A 24,857-nucleotide genomic window follows, 5' to 3' on the forward strand; every position below is an offset into this window, starting at 1 on the left:
TAAAAAGGTTTGTGGTTTGCTTGGAGGCATTGCCAACTAACAATATCTGTCTCTATGTATCCCTCCTATTCATATACTCGTATGCATGTACACACACATATATATATATATATATTAATAGTTGTTATTATACAATTAATGTGTTGATTAAATTGGCAACGTAACGTGACTTTGATGCAAGAATGCGTCTTCTTGTTTCCAACCTTCCAGTGATATTAGACAGCTCTATCTCTATCTTAACTACTGATTCCTTTTTCGGTTTGTCTTGCACTCTATCCACACAACTCAACTCATCTCATCTAATCTAATCTAATCTAATCATATATTCTATATATATTTATACCAAATTTTTAGATTTTTCTAATGAACTTTTAGAAAAATTAATCTTTCAAGATTGTAGCTATAGTTTATAAATACTAAAATACTGAGCAGTGTGGACTTTAATCTCGAGAAGGTAGTATACTTTTCTCACTTTAGTTTCGATATTATTTTGTAAGCTGAAAATTATAATCTAATACAATCCGTAGGAAAAGAATTTGAAAACAGAAGAGATAAGGCCAAGGCTGGGCCCGAGACGAGCCTAATTTGATAACAAATCTAGATTTTGATCCAATCCATAAGACTTCAAAAAGTTTTGTCGTATGGATAAACAGTAGTTGGAGGGTCATGCCATCACAGACACAATCCAAATTATGTGATGGTTGCTTCTTTCACACGTTACGTCATAATTCCGAAATAATTGCTATAAGTTATCAAGAACGGTACCCAAACCAATATAAATTAAGAAAAAACTAAATCAATTTGATGAAGTTTTTAAAGAAGAATTACACGATCTGGAAGGTCTGTCAATGATTTGATGTCAATTTCACAAGTTAATATTAGGGTTATTCATATGTCAATAATAGAAATAACTTCCTTTATAGTATATAAAAATTACCAATGATAAATCAGTTTGGTGGCTAATTTTTTTGGATCACCTAATAAAATTCAAGTTTGCAATAAGAGATTTGATCTTCAAGAAAAAAATTGTTTTAACATAGTTCAAATCTTACCCTAGGAGATGAATGTGTCTTCAAACCCATATTTTTTTATTCATTCAAAAAAATATCAGACCACGAAATTTCTAAATATAAACAAATTATAAAATATAATAACACAGTAAGAAAATGACTTGAGATCAAACTTATTTACTGTTATGAACCAGATTATGAATGACTCATAACCAAGAAATTATGATTTATAATCTTTTCATTTATCTATGGCGGTATAATCTCCTATATAAGGAACTTCTATGTTATGAATAAAGATAGACTTTTCTATTACTTCTATAACACGCTATCAACACGAAACTCTAAATCCCTAAGCTAATACCCAAATCAAAAAACCCTAAAACCCTAACCCTAGCCGGTGATCCGACGAACCCTAAACCCCGATCGCGTCTCTTGTTCCCGCATCTGTTCTAGCTCGCGTCCCCAATCATCTTCAGCCCAAGACGTTCTTGATCCTAGCTCAGACGTTCGCGACCCGAGAGCAGTTCCAGTACGCGACCTCTTCCTCGTTCGCGACAGCATCAGACAGCTCGCGTCTGACGATCAAGGCGTTCCCGATCAAGCAACAAAGAACGCCCGCGACCCGATAGAAGCGACTCGATCCATTCCAGCTCGCGTCCCGTTCGTGTCCAGCTCGCGGCTCAACTCCTTTGGTGGTCCGATTCAACAATCATCTAAGGTTAAAAGGTAATTCAAAACCTAAGAACACATAATCTAACATGGATTGATTGATAAAGAATGAAACTCTAAAACCCTAATCTTTATGAATCAAAACCATAGGATAATAGATCAAAAATCCTAATTGAGTAAATCGAAGCTCTAAAAGTTCGATACCCCAAACCTTAAATCATGTTCCTACATGATTAAAACCCTAAATCGGTTTTTACAAGTTAAAATCCGATAAACCCTAACCATATATCTATAAACCCTAAATAATATAAGTATCAGAATTAATTACTATAATTATCAAATCACATATTAAAACCCTAATCGAATATTTTGAAATCAAAACTGTTTTCGATTTTGATCATTGAGGTTTTAAATCTGATTGAATCTGATGCTATGTTGCTAGAATTGTTTGATCGTTAAATTGATAGATTTATTTTCTCATCCTGCTTAGTTAATTGTTCATCTGATTTAAAATTGTTTAAACCGACCAGCCTGTTAAAACATTGATTGAATCCGATAGGTTGCTAGCTTGCTTTGCTTATATAATCCGATAGGTTGATAGATTGATTGAGGTTTACTTGTTTAAAATCTGAATGATCTGATTGCATGATTCTTGAGGTTTAATATCATCTGCAAGGAGTGATAGTTTTGTAATCTGATCTGTTTTAAATAGAAACCCTAAATAATCCGTATGATAGGTTATATTGATTTGATTTGGATGTCTTTGAGAATTGAGAATCCGTATGCTAGGTTGATAGATTCATGATAAAATATAATGTCTTGAGGTTTAAGATTGTATGCTAAGTTCGATTAAATTGATTGATCTGATTATATGTTTTTGAGGTTTGATAAATTCGGATACTAGATAAATTATTTACACATGGTTTATGCTAAATACCAATCAGCCTTGAAACTGATTCATTGAAATTCATGCTTGAAATTTATATTTTAGTATTGCTAAAATCAGTTTTGAAACTGATTGAGTGATTAATAAATCTTTTTACTAGTCTTGCTAAAATTCATTGATTGTTAAACCCTAATTGCATGATTAATTGAATCCGTTTTTGCTAGTCTTGATAAACCATAATATTATGAGCACATAGAAATAGTATTGCTGAGACTTGCTAGAAATTGACTGATTGATTAAATGTCTTTAAGATTGATATTCTCATTGTCCTCACAAGATTGAAATCCGAATTGATTGTTTTTAAGAGTAAGTCCGCATGAAAATTATACCTAAATATTGAGTGATATATGATTTGAGATGTCGAAAATCAACCTGGATTTTGTTATCCTAAATCTCTCTGGAGATAATTATTTACGGTGGGCATTGGATACAAAGATTATCCTAAAGTCAAAAAGACTTGGTGAATGTATCATAGAAGGCAATAATGCCAATGAGAAAGATTGATACATGGCAATATTAATTATTAGCCATCATCTTATTAAGAGTCTCAAAGATCAGTATCTGACTATAGAGAATCCTCTAAACCTTTGGACAGAGTTAAAAATCGAGATATGATCACCAAAGAACGGTGTTATTACTGAAGGCCCTATTTGATTGGAGGAATCCCAGAATCCAGGATTATAGGTCGGTGGATGAGTCTATTGCTAGCTGGGCAAAATAATGGATTACTGATGAAAAACAGTGAATTGAGACCTCCTGGATTAACCCCATTACTTGATACCAATAAGGCTGCAGAAAAAAAAAAGTTAACCACGTCCAGAATGATAGACCACATGGTCAAGGCCGTGGAGGGTGGAAAGGATGTGGTCATGACCACTATAACACATTTGGCCGTGGGAATCACTATGGCAGAGGCCGTGGGTATCAACCAAATTTGAGCCATGGTCAAGGCAGTGGTCGTGGTATATCCTTTAAACCACAAAGCTCGACCAAATCAGTGTGCCATAGATGTGTAATGGGGAACCATTGGGCTAAGATATGAAGGACTCCTAAACATTTTTGTGACCTCTATCAAAGAGAGTCTGAAAGGAAAAAATCCTGAAACTCACTTGGTCTATAAAGATGGTGAAAATAATTTCGAACATGATCAAAATGATCTTATGGAATATGAGACTTATGATTGCCTAAAAGAATCAAGTTGATAATCTGATTTCGACATCAAACTTGTGTGATTGCTTTGCTTGTATGATTTCTCTGATTTTTATCTCCTTGAATTTATTTCTATTACATTGTCTGCTTATATTAAATGAATGAATGATTTTTCTATATGAGTACACTGAAAAACGCCAATATAAGTACTAAAGCAGGTATCGCCAGTCTGAAAGAAGACTATGGCTAGACTAATATATTATTGCCTAAGGGTATGCATCTAGAAATCAGTGATGCCTTATATTCACCCAGCTCTAAGAGCAAGAGCAACCTATTGAGTTTTAAAGATATAAGAATGAATGGTTTCCATATTGAAACAATGAGCGAAGGAAACAAAGAGTTCCTTCAGATATATGTATAAAATCAGCCAAGGCCATAATAAGTCCTAAAGACTATACCTGCATTCTCTACTGACCTAGACTATGCATAGATCAGTATGATATAGGCTAAAAGCCTGCGAAAATATACACTTTATGGCACGACCAGATTGACCATCCGGGTCCAAACATGATGCGAAAATTGATATTCAAAAGGCACACATTAAAATATAAGAAGAGTTATCCCAAAGAATCTCACGTGTGTAGCATGTACACAAGGGAAACTCATTAGACTATCACCAGTAAAACGGCTACGAGCCTATTTTTCATAAATAAAGATTATATGTCTAGATATAACTGGTGAATACACGTCCCATGTGTTTAAATGATTATGGTATGTCCATGGGGGTAAGTGTGGATAATTTTGTGATACATGTCCATACCAAGAACGGCTTGGCCGAAATCTTTTAAAACGCAAATAGCTGATTGATAGACCATAACTTATGAGGTCAAAACTCCCATTCACAGCTTAAGCCACACGAAATTTACATGCACCTAAGTTAATACGCATCATGCCATTTAGTGAGCATAAATATCTCCTATCACAATTATTAACGGTCAAGAGCTAGACATACCCCATCATAAGACATATGAATGTGCTGTCTATGTACTAATTGCTTCACCACAGAGAACTAAGATGGGACCTCAAAAGGAGGATGGGGATATATGTTGGATATGATTCTCCCACAATAATAAAGTACTTTGAGCCAACTATGGGTGATTATATTTGAGGCCACGTACACGGATTATTTTAAGACCAGGAGGAGAAAAAAAAAATAAAGCTGGAAAAAAAATGGTAAAAGAAATAGAATGGAATCAACCATCAATGTCTTGGCAAGATCCTCGGACTAAAGAATGTGAAATAGACGTCCAAAGATTATACATTTACAAAGCTAGCTAATCAAATGCCAGACACATTTGTTGACCCGAAAAAAAGAATGACTAAGTCATATATAAACCAGCTTGTAAAGCACCAACGAATTTGATGTCCAAGAAGAGACACAGTCAAGTTGCTACAGAGTCTAGACAACGTATGAAACGTGGTAGACCAAATAGGTTCCAAAAGATAAGAATCCTCGGAAACAAAAGAAAGGTGCAGAAAATGATAATCAAAATCCAAATCTGAGGTTACTAAGGAAACCATCCCAGACATGGAGATAAGGCCGGCCGGCTCTAAGGTACATGTACCAAACAATGTAGTCTGGGACGCCAAGCTACAAAGTATTAAAGGTCCTGATAATAATGAATCTCAATCGATTATATCATGTCTGGAATATAATGGAACCAATAAAGAATGTCGACATAAGATGATTTATTTGCATACAAGGTAACACTTGAATTTATGAATATAAGCGAGGATCATGAACCCACGCAATATAAGAGTGCGCACTCGTAGAACAGATTGGATTGAATGGAAACGTGGGGTTAAATAGTTTAAGGAAGAAAGTCGTATTTGACCATATGATTAAGACGCCATATGATGTTAAAACCAGTGGATATAAATGGGTCTTGTGAGGAATAGAAATCGTGAGATATAAAGCTGATGTTGCACAAGGATTCTCACAAAGACCAGTAATAGATTATGAAAAGACATACTCTCATGTGGTGGATGCAACTACTTTTAGATTTCGCATAAGTTTGGCTATATAAGAGAGAAAATTAGACTTGCAGCAAGTTGATGTAGTGACTGCATATTTATATGGTCCACTGGATAATGAAAGTACTAGAGGGTATTGAGCTGAAAGTACATCAAGTTCTCGATAACAATATTGATAATCATCAAAGTATATGATCTGAATATCCTAGGAACCCTGGATACAATTTCCCAAACAGTTGAATATCTCAAGAAAGAGTTTGAGATGAAAGATCTTTGAAAACAAAGTTTTGTTTGGGATTACAGCTTGAGTACATTAACAATGAAATCCTTGTGCATCAAATAGTATATACAGAAAAGGGTATTCAAGAGATTTAATATGGACCAGTCTCACCCATTATCTAGTACATGGGCGTGAGATCACTTGTTTTGGACACTGATTCAGTCCAAAGGTGGACGATAAAGAAATCCATTTAGTCCTGAGATGGACGATGCAGAAGTCTTGTTTTAGACACTGATCTGTTTGGTACATAAGAAGGACGATGAAGAAGCCTTTGATTTTGGTTTATTTTATACTAACCAGCCCAAAGAGGGGTTATTTGGTTTTGTTGATTTGTTTTCAGACAGGTTATGTTTTACACATGGTGGTACACGCACATCACAACAACATCATCCAAGATTTCGTGTGTGTGTATTTGAGGTCGATGACTCAATATGTTCGATTAGATTGTGGCATGGCCGATGGTAAAGAAGAACCAACTATCATGTTCGAGGACGAAGCATATTCTGCCCAAGATCTTCATCACCCACGGATTGCAGAAAATTGGAAAGGTCCAAGGGACCTTCAGTAATGTCCAAATCAAGAGGAATAATGTGTGTTGTACACTTTTTCCTTCACCATGGTTTTGTCCCAATTGAGTTTTTCTGGTAAGGTTTTAATGAGGCAACATTAAAGCACATTACAAGCTCTAAATGGTTATGGCATCCAAGGGGGAGTGTTATGAACCAGATTGTGGATGGCTCATAACCAAAAGATTATGATTTGTAATCTTTCCATTTATCTATGACGGTGTAATCTACTGTATAAGGAACATCTATGTCATGAATAAAGATACACTTTTCATTACTTTTATAACATTTACAAAATGAAAACTAGTTCTTGATGACTGTGCTTCTCATTTTAAATTTAGAGAATTTATAATTTCACAGAATTGATCGTTCTCTTGTCTAAACGAAGAACACTAATGGGCTTTTCATAAAACGGACTACATTAAAAAGCCTATACCATCTTAGTCAGAAAGGTCAATAACTGTAAAGGATTATACATCGTCTCTAATATCTTAACACTTGACAAATTATATACGGAAATTACACTTCATATACAAAGAAAACTTTTTGCAGGCAACATAATGTCTAATACATCTCGAAACTCTATATTTCATTATTATGCCTACAGAGAGAGACTATGCTCATCATTACAATCGATATACTCTTCTTTAAATATCTATTTCATCTCTCTCAATCTCTCTGGTTTATATGTGGTTACGATTCTCATTCTCTCACAATCTCTTTGATTTTTCCGCCAGAACTATTGTTTACTAACAATCTTTCATCTCTCCCAATCTTTTTGGTTTCTCCGACGGAACCCTTGTTCCGAAACAGTCTTCCATCTATCTCAATCGCTTTGGTTTCTCCGAATTCTTGCTCCAAAATAATCTCGTACTCGCCGGATCATGTTCTTCAGTCTCACCGTATTGTAAGTTTTTTCCTTGTGTTTCCTTTTTGAATCTAGTTCAGCATTAGGGCTTACACACGCTTCATATACTATTCAAGTTCCAGTCATTAATTCTATCTAAGTTCATGTTGGCAATTATGGAGACCATAGAGTTACCATTTCAGATTTTTGCTGCTGGCCACACACATCAGCAAGAATATTAACCGGCTATGCCAGTTTGTGTTACGACTATATATTTTGGGAAAATATTTTGTAAGATTTCCAAGTTATGTATGCAACTTTGTTTTCTGTTTGACTCTTTCTATGTGATATATTAACCGGTTATGTTAGTTTGTGTTACGGCTATGTAATTTGGAAAACTTTTATGTAAGATTACTCAGATATTTATGCAACGTATGTTATTTGTTTGACTCTTGCCATTTGATATGTTAGCAAACAATATTAACTATTGTTACTGATAAGTGTTTTGTAAGATGGATAAGATTACGAAGGATTTCTAAGTTATGTATGCACCCATGTTTTTGTTTGACTCTTGTTATGTGATATAATAACCGACTATATCAGTTTGTGTTACGGCTATTTGATGTATTAACAAAAAATATTAACTATTGTAACGGATAAGTATTTTAAATGATGGATAATATTATATGTAGCATTAGTGAGCTATATCTATTCCGACATCAAGATCCAACTTTTTTATATGAAATTACTGTATTGTTGTCGTTGCTCATCATGACCGGTATGTCAGTTGTTTTTGTTACGCTTATCGGTAGCTATCTCCTTCCTAGTCGACCAAGGATCCAAGCCGGGAACTGGTAAGATAGAACAATCAGCGTTTTTTCTCCCAAAACGTATCGCATCCTTACTATGCTCATCAAAGACTGGTACGTCTCATTGTTTTTACGATTTTTAGGTGATATAAGTGGTCAGAAGTTATGGCTATTCTTAGATACACGAGCTACACAAATATAAGGTTTTTGTGTGTATAGTTTTACTCATGATTACATGCATGTAATCATTACAAAACCTTTTCGCTTCATACGTAAAGAAAGGGAGAATAGGGTCAGCTAGGTCTTTTCGCGTGGGAAAGAGATGGGCTTAGCGATTGGGCCTTTGGTTTTTCCATCCATGCAAACTTCTCCGTCTTCCTCTATTATTTTCTATGCAAATCGCTCAATTATATAACCAAACACATAAATAATACTAAGGAGGTGTTATTCCATCAATTTTTGATATTTTGAGTTGGTTAATTTTAAAATCGGTATAATATGCCTTGTATTTTGATTTCAGCCATTTATTCATGAAATTCGAAATCAATTTAAAAAATATAAAAAATAAATAAATACCATTAGATTTTAAAAACCTCATTTAAATCATTGATTATGTAATATTGTGTTTTTTTTTTTAAATACATCAACTAGATCTCGACCCGCATAACCGCGCAGAGTTTTTTTTCATTTATTTTTATATATATATTTTTTTTTCAATTCTAAATTGGTATATATTATAATATATATGTGTCTATCAATTTTTAAAACATAATAAGTTTACGGTATATTTTTTTCATTGAATAGATTGTTTCAAACTTTCACATGTATTTGTATCTTCTTCTATATATATTTTTTGGATTATTATTTCATTATTAAAATCGTAACTATAAATATAAATATTAATAAAATATTGTTTTATTGTCATATTCAAAAATATTGTAATATTTCACAAATTTAAAAAGTTTTTAAAAAATTAAACTTTTCGCTTTATAGATTTATATTATCAAGTAAATAATTAAACATTTAGTTTTTGTTTAATTTTTTAAAATAAACTATATAGTTTAAAATTTGTTTTCATTGGTTTAAGGTAGTAAAGATTAATCATTGTTAGATAATATAATTTTTGTTATTTAAAAAAATCTTTATAATTTTAAAAGTTAACATTGACAAATATTTAAATAATTAAATATGGAAGTATAGTATTACAACATTAAATTATATCTAATTAATTTATACTATATTTAAATCCAATGGATCATCTATTGTTTAAATCTAATTATTGATAGCCCAATAAAAATTTCTGGTAGACCCAAAATTTAAATAATAAGATTATAGATTAAATGTAACATGATTTTTTATGAATAGGTTCATTAGGACCATTTTTTAAAAAATCGCACATGAATCAAGGTTATGACTTCTGTTTTAATATATAAGATTAGATCTCGATCCACGCAACCGCGCGAATTTTTGTTTTCATTTATTTTTATATAAATATTTTGTTTTCAATTCTAAATTGGTATATATTATAATATATATGTGTCTATAAATTTTAATTTTTCTCATGGAATAGGTTATTTCAAATTTTCACATGTATTTGTATCTTCTTCTATATATATATTTATATATATTTTCGGATTATTAAAATCGTAACTATATATATAAAGATTAGTAAAATATTATTTTATTGTCATATTAAAAGATATTGTAACATTTCAAAAATTTAAAAAGTTTTTAAAAAATTAAACTTTTCGCTTCATAGATTTATATTATCGAGTAAATAATAAAACATTTAGTTTTTGTTTAATTTTTAAAATAAACTATATAGTTTAAAAAAAAATTTCATTGGTTTAAGGTAGTAAAAATTAATCATTGTTAGATAATATGATTTTTGTTATTTAAAAAAAAATCTTTATAATTTTAAAAGTTAACATCGACAAATATTTAAATATTTAACATATGGAGGTATAGTATTACGACATTAAATTATATCTATTTAATATATACTATCCATAAATCCAATGGATCATATATTGTTCAAATCCAATTATTGATAGCCCAATAAAAATTTCTGGTAGACCCAAAATTTAAATGATAAGATTATAGATTAAAAGTAACATGACTTTCTATGAAAATGTCCATTAGGTCCATTTTTTTAAAAATCACACATGAATCAAGGTTATGACTTCTGTTTTAATATATAAGATGAATAACACTCTTTTAGATAAGATAAAACGACCGAGGAGGGGGTTTTGTTAACTATCATGGAAATTTGTTTCCTAGTTAGGTGTTTTTTTTTGTGGGTAGATTCTCTTAGATCATTTTCAATTGACGAAATTTAACATTTACATGGTAAAAATGCAAATTAAAAAACGTAGGGGTTTTTTCATAAAGAAGATTTTCTGATGGGGTCGAGAAAAACAAATTAGAAAAGAGTTTTTTTGTCAGTTTCTTTCTTCCTCCCTCTGAGCCAGTCAGGGAGCCGCCTTCCTTTGTTGCTCTCCTCTCTCTCTCTCTCTCTCTCTCAAATTCGCTCCACTGGTTCCTCCCAAGCAAGCAAGAAGTTTCTTCCGATCCTTCCTTTTCGTGCCCCCCTCCCCCCCCTCCCCCCCCCCGCGTCTCTAATCGTAAGTTTTTCCTTTTATTGTTTTCCCAAGAATTTGTATAGATCTTGAGATTTTGAACAAATATATCGCGGTAAAGCTCGTTTCTCATTCTATTCCTAGATTAATCGTAAACTCTTAGTAGAAATACCTATTAAACCCTTCGTGTTCAGATTTGTAACTGATTCTACTTGTTGAAGAGTTACAGATTCTGTTTCCAATCTGTTCGACCGTCAGTGTCTGAAACTGTCTTTTACATACTTTTGTCTGAACGTATGGTGTTTGCGTTAATTGCAGATAAGAAAGAGTCTTCGTTAGCTCAAAAGAGACGGACATGTCTGAATCAAAGGATGAGAAAGCACAGGTTGCAGCAGACAGGATCAAAGCTGCAGCACTCACCGCTTCCAAAGGCTTAAGCCGCACCCAAGCTGAGCGAGCAGCTGCTGCTGCTTCCAGAAACGTCAACGCTTACGGTCAGAAGGAGGAAGGTCCGAGTCGATGGCAGGAGAAGAGGGAAGCCAAGAGGCAGATGTATCTGATGAGTACCGAGAAAGCCGTCAGGCTTGGGGAAAGGAAAGACAAGTCAGTGTCGGCATCGGTGGTGGGAGGAAGCAGCTTGGCGGCTTCGCAGTGTCAGAAGTGTTTCCAGACGGGGCACTGGACTTACGAGTGCAAGAACGAGAGGGTTTACATCTCTAGGCCTTCGAGAACTCAGCAGCTTAAGAATCCTAAACTGAGGACGAAGCCTTCTGTTGATGATCTTGATGGTGATGATGAGAAGCTAGATGCAGGAAACGGGAAAGATGAAGAAGAAGGTGAGAGGCGGTCGTCCAAGAAGAGCAAGAGAAAGCAGAGGTCGAAATCTGAGTCTGGCAGTGACAGTGAAGCTTCTGTGTTTGAAACAGATAGTAGTGACGGCTCTGAATCGTCTGGAGAGAGTGATTCGGAGTACAGTTCATCGTCTGAGTCGGAGGAGGAAAGGAGGAGGAGGAGGAGAAGGAATAAGAGGAAGAGCAAGAAGAAGCCAAAGCAGAGGAAGGAAAGGCGGAGAAGAAAATACAGCTCCTCTTCATCTGAGGAGGAGTCATCTGACTCAGAATCAGCTTCGGACTCTGATTCTGATGAAGACAGAAGCAGTAGAAAGAAGAAGAGCAAGAGGCACAGCAGCAACAACAAGCGTCGTTGAATTGGTTTTCAGGGATGATGAAAAATGTTATATGCCTTTTTAGAGTGAATCATTTTGAGCTACATTAGAAACTCTTCCTTTTCTCAAGTTTCAACTTTGCTTTTTCTCAGCCATTTATGGCTGTGTTGTAATACAGTGATGGGGTTTGAGAATCTCCTTTTAGTTTCCAGAGCTTAATAGACCCACAAGAAAAATTTCCACCTTTCAAGATCATCCATATCATGTAAACCCCAGGAAAATACAAACTACGAGTAAGTGAAGGACTTGTTTTGTATGTTATTGACTATTGTTGATGTATATAGTATAGGTTAATATAAATACTGTCTAGTATGCTATAACTGTATTTTCCATCAAATTTTGATTTTTGTGTAGTATGAGTATCTTTCTTACCCATGTAATAGACAAAAGTTCTGTTCATTTGCATGTAGTGTCCACATTAAAATCATACTGAAATTGGGTTGGATCATTCAACGGAAGATGGTGGTTCTCTGTTCTCCAAAGCATCAAATGTTTTTGACCTCTCCAATATTTCTTTACTTACAAGGAAAAAGATTCTTTTCAACTAACCCTAAACCTAAAATTCCCTAAGAAAAACATAGAAAAAACTCCTAATATTCTCTTCATTCATTAGAATGAGAGTTTTTTGAGATAAAAAATTGCTGAAACTCTAATTAAAAATTTGGGAACACGAGAAAGAAAGGAAAAAAAGAGATTTTATCTACATAGGGCACTACTGCTACGAGGGTAGCGTGCGGTCGAACCATTTAGAGAGATGTGAAATTTTCGCCGCTACGCTTTTATTTCGACCAAAGAAAGTTTCTGCATTGGACAACATAACTGCTACGTCGTGTCTTAATGCTTCCACACTCCGGTAGTAGTTGTTCTCAAGCCTTGATCTGATTACTTCAAGAGACAAAGGAACTGGGAACCTGCACATGAATCCATTATACAAAACCATGTCAGCTTCATCTACCATCAAGATCCTCCTTCTAGTGTTAAAGAAACTTACATGTTGGTGTAGCTGGAGCTTCCCACGGTCTGGTTCAGTTTTTGAAGGCCATAAGAATCCTGAAACCAAATTAGTAGAGATTGTGTCATATCATTATGTTCTTGTGATAGTGTTTGCATATTTGTCTCCTCCAAATCCACTTATTCGCTTTAGATAATCTGGAATTAATATCATGAAAATATTAAATTTGATCAGAATCACAAACCTTGGTTCTTTTATTTGAAGTCTCTAACTTTGTTAAGGCCAAGAGAAGACGCTTTCGTTCATCATCATCAATGTGAGGTTGCTCCCACTTGGTATCAGCATCAAAAAGCTCCCAGGGACTGTGAAGATGCGTCTCAGTCGGATCACTCTTGTATTTAACTGTGTACCTCTCCCACGGACTATCAGGAAAATCAGGTGATTTGGCTTTCACAGCTAGGATCCGTCCTTCCCACCAACTACCATCTTCTTCGCCTTCGTCTCTCCACCAAACCTTACACTTATCCCTGAAAGTCCAGTTCCTCTGTATTGCTGCTTCATACCGACTTCTTTCCACTAGAAAATCTGGAAATGTCACCACATCAGGCAATGTAAGTTTGAAAGTTTTGTTGAACACTTCAGAGTTTGGATCGATGACTTTAAGTATCATTTTGCAGCAGCTATCCCCAGAACCAGCAAGTGTTGCGTATTCAAGACTTTCCACTTTACAAATTTCCACCGCTTTCATATTCCCCCCCTTTATTGAAGTCCAAGGAGCCACTTCCCTCGGAGAGCTAAAGTTTAAGTATTCTTGATGCCCCTGAAAGATACGAGTAACAGCCGATATCAAACAAAGGTTGACTAAGCGAGACAACGTATAAGATAACTACAAACACTTACCTGTCGCAAATACGCAACTTCATCCCCCTTTTGTGGGATATAACGAGAACCCTCTTCATGTGTTAACAATGTCAACCAGGATACCTTTTCTGTTGACTGCTGAGGCTTCTTTGCTTCAGCAGGTTTAGTTTCACTAAAAGGATAAGTAGACCTTCTATTCCTTGTTGATCTCAACCGAAGTGTTGCCCCAGAAGTTGATCTCTCTTCTTCTTGAGAGTTTTGGTTTCCGCGTGAATTACTTAGTTTATCTCGGCTGTCTGTCAAACTGCCTTCCGACTTCTCCAATCCATTCGACTCCGTCACACGGAACCCATTAGCGACAACTTCATGGGAATTAGCGCCACTACTCTGATCCTGACTACAAGAACCTAGACTTATTTCTTGACTAAGAGTAGCACCCCCGTCTGAGTTATTCTTATGCTTTCGTGACTTCAGTCGTCTATAGACAAAATCAAACATCCGTTTAGGATGTGACACATGAACATCATTAGCAATAGAGACAGGGTCACTGATCGGCGGATTTGATTCATGCGCTGAATCATTTCTCAGAGACTGCTCTGTTCCAACCACACCATCATTTTGAGATTCCAATGCCAAATCACATCTAGTGTCTGCAGAACCATCATTTAATGCGACAGAGCCACCATTTTCCTCATTCATTGATGAAGATTTTACTTCTTGCTTCAAAGATGTATCAGGAGCCCTTGAAGCCCTCTTGGAGCGTATCCTCAACGTCCTAGAGAGAGGTGGAAGGCTATCTTTCAGATCATGCAGGGGACCGGTTACATCCTGAGAACATTTAGAAGCACCGTCATCAGCCATTCGACTTGGCGACCCATCCACTATTAGGCATCGTTCATCACCGTTTGGCAAACCATTAGAAATCGCCAAGTGGGCGTCAACTGCTACGCCATCTGTATCTGTTCGTAATTCCAAACAACTAGGTGCTGTAACACCATTATCATGGTGATTTTCATCTTCGTTAACATTTTTTTCTTTTCCCTCTGGCTCAGAGCCCATAAGTCCATGCGATGATTTTGCTTCACCTCTCATTCGCTTTGATGTACGAGCCTTAACCATTCCCCATTTGACTTCACTTGCATCTAACCCATTAAATTGGTTAGTGTGTCCAAGGTTCTCAGGAACGCTTGAGTCTTCGGCACAGCCATTCCCTAAAGTTGGAGTTGGAACATGAGAAGATGTTCCAGGTAGGTTCTCCAGCAAGGTAAGCTTATCTGAGTTCTTAACAGGAAACCTGACAACCAATCTCTTCCGTTCAGCAGGATGAGTTTCCCTAATATCACACTCTTGAGCCCCATCGTCTGAATCACATACGAGAATGTTTTTCCCTTTTGATTGCTTGCCATGCCCATTTAACAAAGCTACATCAAGTTCACTATCCCCAGTGCCTGAGTCCTGTGTTGTCGATTCACTTTCTGATGACCCACTCAATTCAGAGACATCCTCTTCTTCTTCTGCATCTTTAGATCTACCAGTAATCTTAGAAAACCAAGAGAGGGCATTTTGAGCAGCTGCTCGCCTAGGTCTGGACGATTTAGATTTTGATGATTTTCTCTTCGATTCTTTACGACCATTCCCAGATTTCCTGCTACGTTTGTTCTTGTTTGTAGCTCCTTCAAGCTCATCAACGTTTTTCTTTTTAACACGCCTACCCGAAGAAGTCATGATCCCAGCCTGGTAAAGAGGTAAAAAAGGGATAAGTAGCATATTTAGGCACAAGATCAAGGAAAATATTACAAAATACTCACTCCTGTCTTATGTCTTTTTCTTTTGGATCTTCTAAGGCTATTCTGATTATCACCGTCCTCATCGCTTTCACTTGAACTGGAACCTGACTCACCAGAGGTTGAAGAGTTTAAACATTCTTGCTCTTTTTCAGACGAATACTCTTCTGGCACATTGTATTCGGAGTCATTTTCATCGCTCAAGATATCGACTTCTGGTTCCCACTCCATTACATCTACAAATTCTGGCAACGGTTCAGCTAAGTCTAGATCTGCCAGAGGTGGCATTTGGTAATCTTGATCCAAAGTGATATCTGGCCCTACAGCCAGCTTTAAAGCAGATGGTCGCCATTCTTTGCCTAAGGCGCCAAGTCGCCGTTTCTGAAACATTGTCTGATATGGCTCTTCATATGGAATCATCGCTGGAATTCAGAACGACAGAGAGTGAATAATATGCCCAACCTGAGTAGAAGGATCCACAAATCACTTGTAACCATAGTAAAAGATAGTAAAACCTGAATCACAAAGAGGATCCTCCATATTTCGGCGATAAGGCGGAAGCTGAGATTCCTGAATCAAAGTTTCCAGATGCTTATTAGTGATTAAAATATGCATATAACAAGCAGAATTGCAGAGATAAAAACTTTTTATCCAATTTCATAAGTAGAATCACTAGAAGGGTAAAGAAGATAAGTTTCCAAATGCATATTAGTGATTAAACTATGCCTATAACAAGCAGAACTGCAGAGATAAAAAAAAATTATTTATCCAATTTTACAAGTAGAATCACTAGAAGGGTAAAAGATGAGCCATTTACCTGGTCAAGGACATTACCATATAGGTCATGAATTAATGGCCGATAATCCCCCAAGAAGAACTGCAAGATCCACAGAGAAATCATAAGGATATTTCATTTCACCCAATATGAAAAAGGGAGATTTATTTTATTCTCCAAGTAACAGAACTAAGAGATATATGAATTTCTGTAGGGTATCTATCAGAAATGTAGTAATTAGAAGTACAGTAACGAAGCTTCATTCGCAACTGAAGTTATATAGGTACCTGATCGTATTTAGCGTCCTTTTGAGAATCCCCTTGGCCTGTGCTTAATACGTAGAGTTGGCCCACATCATCTGAAAGTATAATTGACGTTCCATCCCTAATTATAAAGATACAGATTAGCAATCAGATGTAGTAATAGCATTATGAGTACAGAACAAAACTATTTGCTTACGGTGAAAACTTCCCATCGACCAACTTGAAGTATGAAATCTTGTATGTTTCGATAGGTATGCCTTCCCATATCTAGAAGAAGAGAATAAAGGCTTTAGGAAATACGAAAAGAAGCGATTAGACAGCAGAGAAAGTAAAACTTACATCCCACACTATTGTTTGTCCATCATAGCCAGCACTCATAGCTATCCGAGGATTAAAAGGATGGACGTCCATAACATATGTCTACAAACAGTAAGCATAACATGTTGATAACTGTAAAACAAGGTACTAAGGGGGAATCATACCTGGAAAACTAAAACAGAACCAGACAATGTAACAAGGCATAAATGTTAGGAGGCAGAGTTGGGAATGGTAAAAATAGTGTGGAAGCAAATTCATAATCTGCTTAGAAGAAGTATGGTTTTGTGTTCATTTTTATAGGCGTGGGGAGTAAATTCTTACTTTTTGCCTTACTTTAAAGTACAGAGATCAAAAGTTTTAACAATTCTGAAACAGTATTAAGACGGTCAATCAAATCTATGATAGGGGATAAATATACAGAAGGGTCAAGCACTCACAGATGCTGTATGGCCAGTCAAAGAATGTACCAAGCTACCATCAGAGGCATTCCACACGCATATCCTACAATCTTAACATTGAAAGTGATTCTAGTTAGCAAGAGTAGAGCGCTATAAGAAACAGGCATGGATAAACTCTTAGCAATCAAGAGTGTCAAACAAGTGTTACCCATGATAGCCGCAAGGACAAAACGATTATCCAGACTCCAAGCAATCATGTTAACCCCACGAGGAGTAGGCAGGATCCTTTGACGTGGCCCGCCTCTAGGAGGTTGAGGAGGCATGGGCGGAGGTGGAACCTTGAGATGATATGCTCGTGTCCATCGGCAGCTTTTCCCCTGAAAGACGTAAACAAAGATCTAGGTTTCTGGTCCGATAAAAACGTACTGAATTAGGTGAAGATCGTAATTATCAAAGCGAAAATAAATGTTACATGTGATCTCCGTGATCTTGGGATCCAAATGATTGCACTACCATCACGAGAGCATGTAACTATGTTATCATGACAGAACCTAGAAAATACATGTGTTATTAAATGTCAAACACAAAACATAGATAAAGGTTAATACTAATAGTAATAGCAATTTGCAAGATTATCTACATGCAACAGATAGCACACACCAGGAATTCTTAAATTTTGGAACACTATCGTCTTTTGAGTAGTCAGTTACGGCAAATTTATATCCTGCAGCACAACCACTGGAAAGCACCACAGCAAATTAGGATAAGACAATGAGGACTTTATAAGAAATGTACTTTCAAAAGCGGTTGGCTAACCTGAACTGAACGTAATTAACATCATTCTCATGTCCAGCCAGAACATCCATCTCATGATTTGGCTGATCCAGATCATCATTATTGATCTTGTTAGCACTCCAAACCTGCGACCAAGGAAACACCTTTTGTAATTAAGTCATCCCTATAAAATTTGGTAGAATGTAACTGTGGATTGGCCAGTTTAAACTCAAATCAAGATACAGTAAGGAAAACATATATCAGTACCGAGTATACTCTAGCAAGAGTGTCAGAGCTGCCAGTGACAAATACAGATCCATTGGCATTGAATGCGCAGCAAAAGATTTGGTGACTCTGCTGAGCATTACTAGAAGAAGGGACATTGTTCTTTCCTGCAATATGTTTCCATAGTCAGTCCAACAGCTTTCAGTAAATCAAAGCAATAATCAATAAGCTAAGACCGTAGAGCTATCACCATCAGGACTAGGAGGCCTAGGGAGATATATTCGCGGAGCAAATTGAGCACCCCGAGCATCCCATATTCTACATGTACCATCATCTGACGATCTGCAGAAATTTAACAAAGGGACAAAGTAGTTTATAAAGATGCCAAATAGAATGAAACACCTTTTCCAGATAAGCAAATAAATCTTAAGACACATTACATAGTAGATATACAATTCAGAGCTCAATAATAACATAACATCCTATATTCCATCTGAAGGAGAGAACGAACTGGAGTGCACTCAACTTTCCAGCTTTGTGGCCAAAAGGTTAATTAATTCAATATTTCAAAAGATACTACATAGGCAATAAACTGAAAATTCACAATATGAATTGTGTATAGTGATGCCAAAAAGAACTGGAGAACAATTCTTACGAAAGAAGCTGGTACGGGGATCCAGGTCTGGGACTAAATGCAATAGCAGTAACAGCTCCAGTATGTCCACGAAGTACCGAAACTGGTAAGCCATCTGGCAATCGCCACTAGAAAAAATCCAGACGGTCAACTCGTCAAGGAGGCTACTGTATGGAATTATAGTGGTACCATATACAGAGGACGATATAAGAAACTTACAACGCGGATTACACAATCATTTGATGCGGATGCTATGAAAGTGTTGTTTGAACTCACAGCAAGATCAGTTATGTCACCCTTGCACATGCAGCAGAAACAAAAATTTAAACACCACCTAAGAATACAGTAACAAGATTATAGTAAGCTCAGAGAGTATTTCGAACTCACTTCATGCCCTCGACAGCTGGTCAGGCAGTATGCAGTCTCCATTGACCATACTTTTACAAGGCGATCATCTGAACCAGTGATTACATACCTTCCTGAGCGATCAAATATAGCTGCAGCATATTCATATAGGTTCAGGCATCCAGTTCATCCCAATGATTAGTGTATTATTTGACAACGAAACATGATATTAAGATTCACCTCTAAACAAGTAAATTACTTACCACAGTACACAGCATTTCTGTGTCCACGTACCCTCTTGATGTTCTGCATCTTTTGTACCATTGTAGATGGTTTTGCAATGACATAACATGCTGCACGAATCGATGGGGCTCGATGATGTCTGGCAAAACCACCACCAATTTCCCTCAAACTTAAACCACGCACCTGATCAGCACGCATATGAGGCCAACGCATGCTAATAGGTGGTGGTTTGAGATCACTTCCAACTATGTCCTTGTCATCTGCAAACCAAACGAGGCAGTTTTAGCGAACCAAGATTTTGAAACAGAGCTTCGTAAATGCATAACAAGTCCTAAGTAAATTCTAAGAGAAATTGGTTTATTATAGTTTATGTTCATACATGTATGCTAATATATGTGTGTGTGCATGTGAGAAAGTTTGTGTCTATATTAAGTACACACAAAAAAGACAACACTACACTCGCCAATAAGAAAACAAATTCTAGAAATCACCTACAGCTCAAAAGGGAGAACGAGCCAGTCCCTAAAAGTGTTGGGACACCAGCTGCAATCAGTTTGTTTCCATTTCCATCACCGAGACCGCGTGAGGGAGTAGGCCTACTTGAAACAAAGACTAATTGCTTCAGGAGCTCCACCAAGTGATCTTTTTTTACGTGAGAATACCTGAGGGTGCACAGTAAATGTCATGAAACACGTAAGGATCTCTGGTGGAAAGAAACCTATACAAGTCATTATTAAATATGAAAATACATATGCAATAAATGAATGACCAATGATTAACTTCTTCACATACAAATTCATAAGATTTCCCATAAGTACTACAGTCAGTGAGTGAGAGAAGCTATACTAGTTACCTCTTGACCAACTCAGCATAGTTTAAAGGAAAGGAATCTCCATCGTCATTCTCATCCCCACTAGGCAACCCACTCCTCGAGTACCAAGCATGATATCTTCTAGGAAGAAGCTCATGCTCAAGAAGTTCATGTCGCAACAGTGCATAAGTTCTCTGGCATGGCCCAGAGGAAAGTAAGTGGAGCATCAAAAAGTAAACTTCCCGCATGTCCAAATCGATGTTAGGTACAACATTTTGAGCAATAATATCTGGGTCTGCCATCTGCACATTCCCTGGCAATTTTTTAGACAAACTCAAAGGTTTCATCGGGGGAGAGACTGAATCGGCTTTCGGAGTAATTTTCCTAAGAGCCATCAGACCCTGTCAATTTTCCAGATATTGACGTCAGTTATCAACGCAAAGACAACAGCTACAACCCAAAGAGACAGACACAAACTTCAAAAAGATATATTATTTTCAACCAGAAGAGAAGTGAAAATAAGATCCTAAGCAGTCTTCTGCTAGCTATACTCTGAAAAACTACAGATAACGTCATCTCTAAGCTATGAGTGTATTAAACATCCCTAACCACGTAGTTCCTATCAGTTCTTATGTTTTTTCTACTCTATGGAAAATTACAGGACAACATCAGAGATCTAGAGGGATCGCAAGGAACGTCGAAACCAATGCATCTCTACACTTTGAGCATACCAAAAATCCTTAACCAAGTAGTTCCTATCAAATTCGTCACACCAAACTATCTAAATTAGTACATGATAAAGAAAAAAAAGCGAACAACTTGGCGTAGTATCATCCTTATACAAATGCTTAACTATGTCTACTCTATCATTGTACAAATGTTTAAAATACAATATTTATCGATCACAAGGATCACCATTGCGCACCAAAAGGGACTTAAAACTAAATAACTGAAGTATCCAAGATCACGAACTCCACTGAATAGACTTCTAAAATTATCTTTTACTAAAATATCTAAGGTTCCATAAGAAGTCCTTTTCCCACAACACACATATCAAATACATGCCAAAGCTTTTCATGCTAATGTTTTCACCAAATCTACATCAAATCAAAATGTAAGTTAACTTTCGAATAAACAAGAGAGCTTAGAGACTGAACCTCCAAGGAGAACAACGATCACAGACCAAAACCATAACACATTGTATCTATCTGCAACACTAAAACTCCAAACCCTAAATTCGAAACGCCCGATCTCTAACAACCAGATAAATCCAAACGCAAATTCAATCAAACGTTGCAATACAGAATCCAGATTGGCCACAGCACATGCACAATACCATCGAATAGTTCCTCAGCTTCATCAAAAAACCCCTCAAAACAGGAAACAAAAGTATAAGAAAAGTTCGTCCAACCTGGCGTCTAAGTGTCCAAGAAAACGGCGGCGGTTTTAGTGAGTTGCTGAAACGCTCAGGTTCGTTTGGATTCGGCGGAGACGGGATTGAATCCAGATTCCCCGAGATCAGTCAATTTAGGTTTCGTTGATTATTCGAAAGGAAGAGGATCAGAATCAAAGTGGCGTGTATAACTGTCAATCTTGTGAGGGTCTGATAGTTATGGTGTTGTTAGTGTTGTTGAGCATCGGGTGTAGAAGGCCAAGGATTTTTTTTTTTTTTTGGGTGGAGAAACGCACTTGGATAGAAGAAGAAACAGAACAACTAAACGAACTTGGCCCTTTAAACGATGCGTTTTGCTGTTATTTTAGCACCTAGGGAAGGGTTCGGTCACGTATAAATTAACTTTGTTTCGATTCCGTGACAAAAGTGGCTGTAGTTTAGTGGTGAGAATTCCACGTTGTGGCCGTGGAGACCTGGGCTCGAATCCCAGCAGCCACATCTGTTTTTTTTCGGTTACTGGATTTAATCTTAAAGATATTGAGTTTCGGGCTCGTGGCCCATTGGTTTTTTTTAATAGTCTACTTTAATGATTTTTTTTTTTTTACTTTAATGATTTTCCTTTGTTTTTTGTTTTGATTAATAAAGCCCTTTTAAATTTTATTTTCACTTTTATTTATATGTTATTAATTGTTTGGAGTATAAATTGATGAGAAATTAATTGACTGCATATTTGATGCATTGTTTTCTATAATGAACTTTAATCATACAACAAATCATGAACACACAAAGTTAAAGAGATTGATGAGAGAAAATGTTTCAATGCCAGACTTCAAATTCATCAATCTCTTGTTAATCAGAGTCCAAATGCATTGCTAGTGCTACCAAACAAATATGTAAAAAAAAGTCACTGATTTAATTGTTTAGTGATCTTAATGTAAAGATAAAAACAGTATGCATATAGCAAAAAATAAGTAGAAAGCAAACATAACATCACAACAAAGGAGAAGAAAAAGCGTATACATGTTTTAGTAACGTCTCTCAGAAGAATATAAAAGCTAATTTAACTAGAACAATACCAAAAAAAAAAAATAGGCTGAGATGAGTTTTTACTTTGTGTACAACACATCTTCCCATGGGTGACGGTACAATGGCTGCTTCAACCTCTTCTGATCAAAGGTGTGTCCAATCAAACCGATGGAGCGAGCAAGAACAAAGAGGCCATTGAGATAACCAATCTGAACAATCTCGTATATCTCTTGCTTAGTGAACATCCCACTTCCAGCTAGAAGGTCCAAGAAGAGAGACCCGATGGCTCCATCAACGTTGAGTACGAGGTTGTTCGCCTTTGAGAGCGCGTAGCTTTCCACTGTTACTGCATACTCCATGTACTTCACTGATGGGAAGTTGGACCGAGCAAATTTCTGAAGCAGCTCCACTCTCTTGTCTCTGTTGTCTCTGCTCTTGATCCTACCAAGCAGAACTCATGTGAGGTTTCATTCTCGTTTCCTTATTACAAGAAGTGGTTTCTTTTATAAATCCCGGGGACTCGGATTCCTTTCTTCTTCATTCCCTCGACGAACTCATAAGGTGTGAGATTTTGTAACAAGCAACCAATTAGAGATCAGAGACTCAAGAACTTATGGTAGTTGCAGTTGGGGAGATGATATAGTATTTTACCCTGTCACAAGCGTCCTTGAAGTATCGTGCAGCGTCATCAATGGCACCACCAAATCGAGGACCAATGGTTAATAAACCTGTAGAAAAATTTAACAGTCTTAGAGATTATTATCATTGCACGGCCAAAGAAAACCATTGTGTTTGTTGGAGATGTTGACTGACCTGAGACAAGACTTGAGACAAGGTCTTTCCCTGCTCTTGCTGTTACAATGGTGTTGTGGGCGCCAGAGACGCATGGACCGTGATCAGCACACAACATTACGCATATCTATCTCAGTGCATTTTTCCAAAAGTGGCATAGACCAGAGTTAATCTCACTACACAATAGTATGAGAACATTGTATATTTGAGAAAGAATAGATTCAAAAGCAAAAGAGAGAAGCTGAGATGAGACCTCAATGAATTTTGTACAGTAACGAGGAAGACTACGTTTGAACCAAAGCAGGGAGATGACATCACCCACTCCTAAGCCTTGTTCGATGATTGAAGACATTGGAACACCAGCATAGCATGGTTCCTCCCCTGCAAAATTAGTGTTGACAATTATAAGAAAATGGACTGAAAGGGGCATATGAATATAGAGAAGACTATGGTTTAGTGTCCATAAGAATACCTATGTCATCAGAAATGGTTGAGATGATGTGAGTAGGAGCCCGGACTTTCTCGCTCTTAATTGCGGAGCTTAGATCCTCAGGGATTTGTGGAGGAGTGACTTCCTGTTAGGAAATACGCGGTCAAATTTTGCGGAAAAAACCAGAATTTATGGGAGCGGGAAAACGCACACAAAATTGTTAACGGAGTTCGGTCAATATTGCCTACGTCTCCGGACCTGCTACAGATCTTTTATTATCAACCCGGGAAATTTTACAAACTCTCAACTCACACCCGATCCCAAATACACTCAAGAAATTATTCGTAATTTCTTAAAAAGAAAGATTTTCTCACAAGAAAGATATTTTTTTTTTCTCTCTTGCACTCTCTCTTCTTCTCTTCTCTTGTTCTCTCTTACTTTGTTTTTCTTGTTTGGGATGAATTTCCCCTTCTCCTTCATGCATGTATTTATAGGAGGGTGATTTGTGAGTTGGTGGTGAGTTGGTGTAACAACCAAACTTACCAACCAAAAACCAAAAAAACGTGTTTCTTTTTTGATCAACAATCTCCCACTTGAAGACTGATTTCAATCTGTCTTCACACTTTGATCGACGTAGCAGGTCTTCTCAGCTTGTTACTCTGACAAGCCAACTGAGGTTACACACAACCTCAGCTTATCATACGGCACGACCTTCGTTA

The 24,857-nt window shown here is 36.6% G+C and overlaps 3 protein-coding genes, 1 long non-coding RNA gene and 1 other non-coding gene across 7 annotated transcripts; 3 read left to right on the top strand and 2 right to left on the bottom strand.

Moving 5' to 3' along the window:
* The first annotated feature begins 6,441 nt into the window (after nucleotides 1-6,441).
* LOC125589793 lies at nucleotides 6,442-7,945 on the top strand. The gene is made up of 2 exons (XR_007325945.1): nucleotides 6,442-7,561; nucleotides 7,639-7,945. It is a non-coding gene; the product is annotated as an uncharacterized LOC125589793 (long non-coding RNA).
* Nucleotides 7,946-10,739: 2,794 nt separating this feature from the next.
* On the top strand, nucleotides 10,740-12,298 carry LOC106348870 (zinc finger CCHC domain-containing protein 10). Of its 2 annotated transcripts, none has more exons than XM_013788688.3 (2): nucleotides 10,740-10,934; nucleotides 11,208-12,298. In XM_013788688.3, exon 2 carries the CDS (start codon nucleotides 11,245-11,247, stop codon nucleotides 12,094-12,096), a length of 852 nt encoding a protein of 283 aa, XP_013644142.1. In that variant the 5' UTR covers nucleotides 10,740-10,934; nucleotides 11,208-11,244; the 3' UTR covers nucleotides 12,097-12,298. The 2 variants fall into 2 exon arrangements, with proteins under 2 accessions (XP_013644142.1, XP_022562980.1); XM_022707259.2 differs by lacking the exon at nucleotides 10,740-10,934 and adding an exon at nucleotides 10,967-11,004.
* Nucleotides 12,299-12,541: 243 nt separating this feature from the next.
* On the bottom strand, nucleotides 12,542-22,329 carry LOC106348869 (bromodomain and WD repeat-containing protein 1). 2 transcript variants are annotated; one of them, XM_048762225.1, is made up of 24 exons: nucleotides 21,909-22,329; nucleotides 20,540-20,898; nucleotides 20,182-20,348; nucleotides 19,707-19,946; nucleotides 19,486-19,595; nucleotides 19,318-19,395; nucleotides 19,120-19,226; nucleotides 18,715-18,806; nucleotides 18,507-18,631; nucleotides 18,282-18,385; nucleotides 18,126-18,203; nucleotides 17,938-18,016; nucleotides 17,674-17,842; nucleotides 17,505-17,575; nucleotides 17,089-17,169; nucleotides 16,946-17,016; nucleotides 16,774-16,870; nucleotides 16,529-16,588; nucleotides 16,227-16,281; nucleotides 15,736-16,133; nucleotides 13,967-15,661; nucleotides 13,311-13,886; nucleotides 13,106-13,164; nucleotides 12,542-13,025 (listed from the first exon to the last, which is right to left on the bottom strand). In XM_048762225.1, the coding sequence occupies exons 2-24, from the start codon at nucleotides 20,890-20,892 to the stop codon at nucleotides 12,833-12,835; spliced, it is 5,058 nt and encodes a 1,685-aa protein (XP_048618182.1). In that variant the 5' UTR covers nucleotides 20,893-20,898; nucleotides 21,909-22,329; the 3' UTR covers nucleotides 12,542-12,832. The 2 variants fall into 2 exon arrangements, with proteins under 2 accessions (XP_048618182.1, XP_048618183.1); XM_048762226.1 differs by lacking the exons at nucleotides 20,540-20,898; nucleotides 21,909-22,329 and having other exon boundaries at nucleotides 20,178-20,329.
* Nucleotides 22,317-22,388, top strand: TRNAH-AUG. Its single transcript has one exon. It is a non-coding gene; the product is annotated as a tRNA-His (tRNA).
* Nucleotides 22,389-22,996: 608 nt separating this feature from the next.
* LOC125575390 (ATP-citrate synthase beta chain protein 2-like) lies at nucleotides 22,997-23,826 on the bottom strand. Its single transcript, XM_048764268.1, has 3 exons — nucleotides 23,730-23,826; nucleotides 23,568-23,644; nucleotides 22,997-23,350 (listed from the first exon to the last, which is right to left on the bottom strand). The coding sequence occupies exons 1-3, from the start codon at nucleotides 23,824-23,826 to the stop codon at nucleotides 22,997-22,999; spliced, it is 528 nt and encodes a 175-aa protein (XP_048620225.1).
* Between the last annotated feature and the right edge of the window lie 1,031 nt (nucleotides 23,827-24,857).

Source organism: Brassica napus, chromosome C7, assembly GCF_020379485.1.
Source record: "Brassica napus cultivar Da-Ae chromosome C7, Da-Ae, whole genome shotgun sequence".
In the NCBI taxonomy this organism is placed as follows: Eukaryota; Viridiplantae; Streptophyta; class Magnoliopsida; order Brassicales; family Brassicaceae; genus Brassica; species Brassica napus.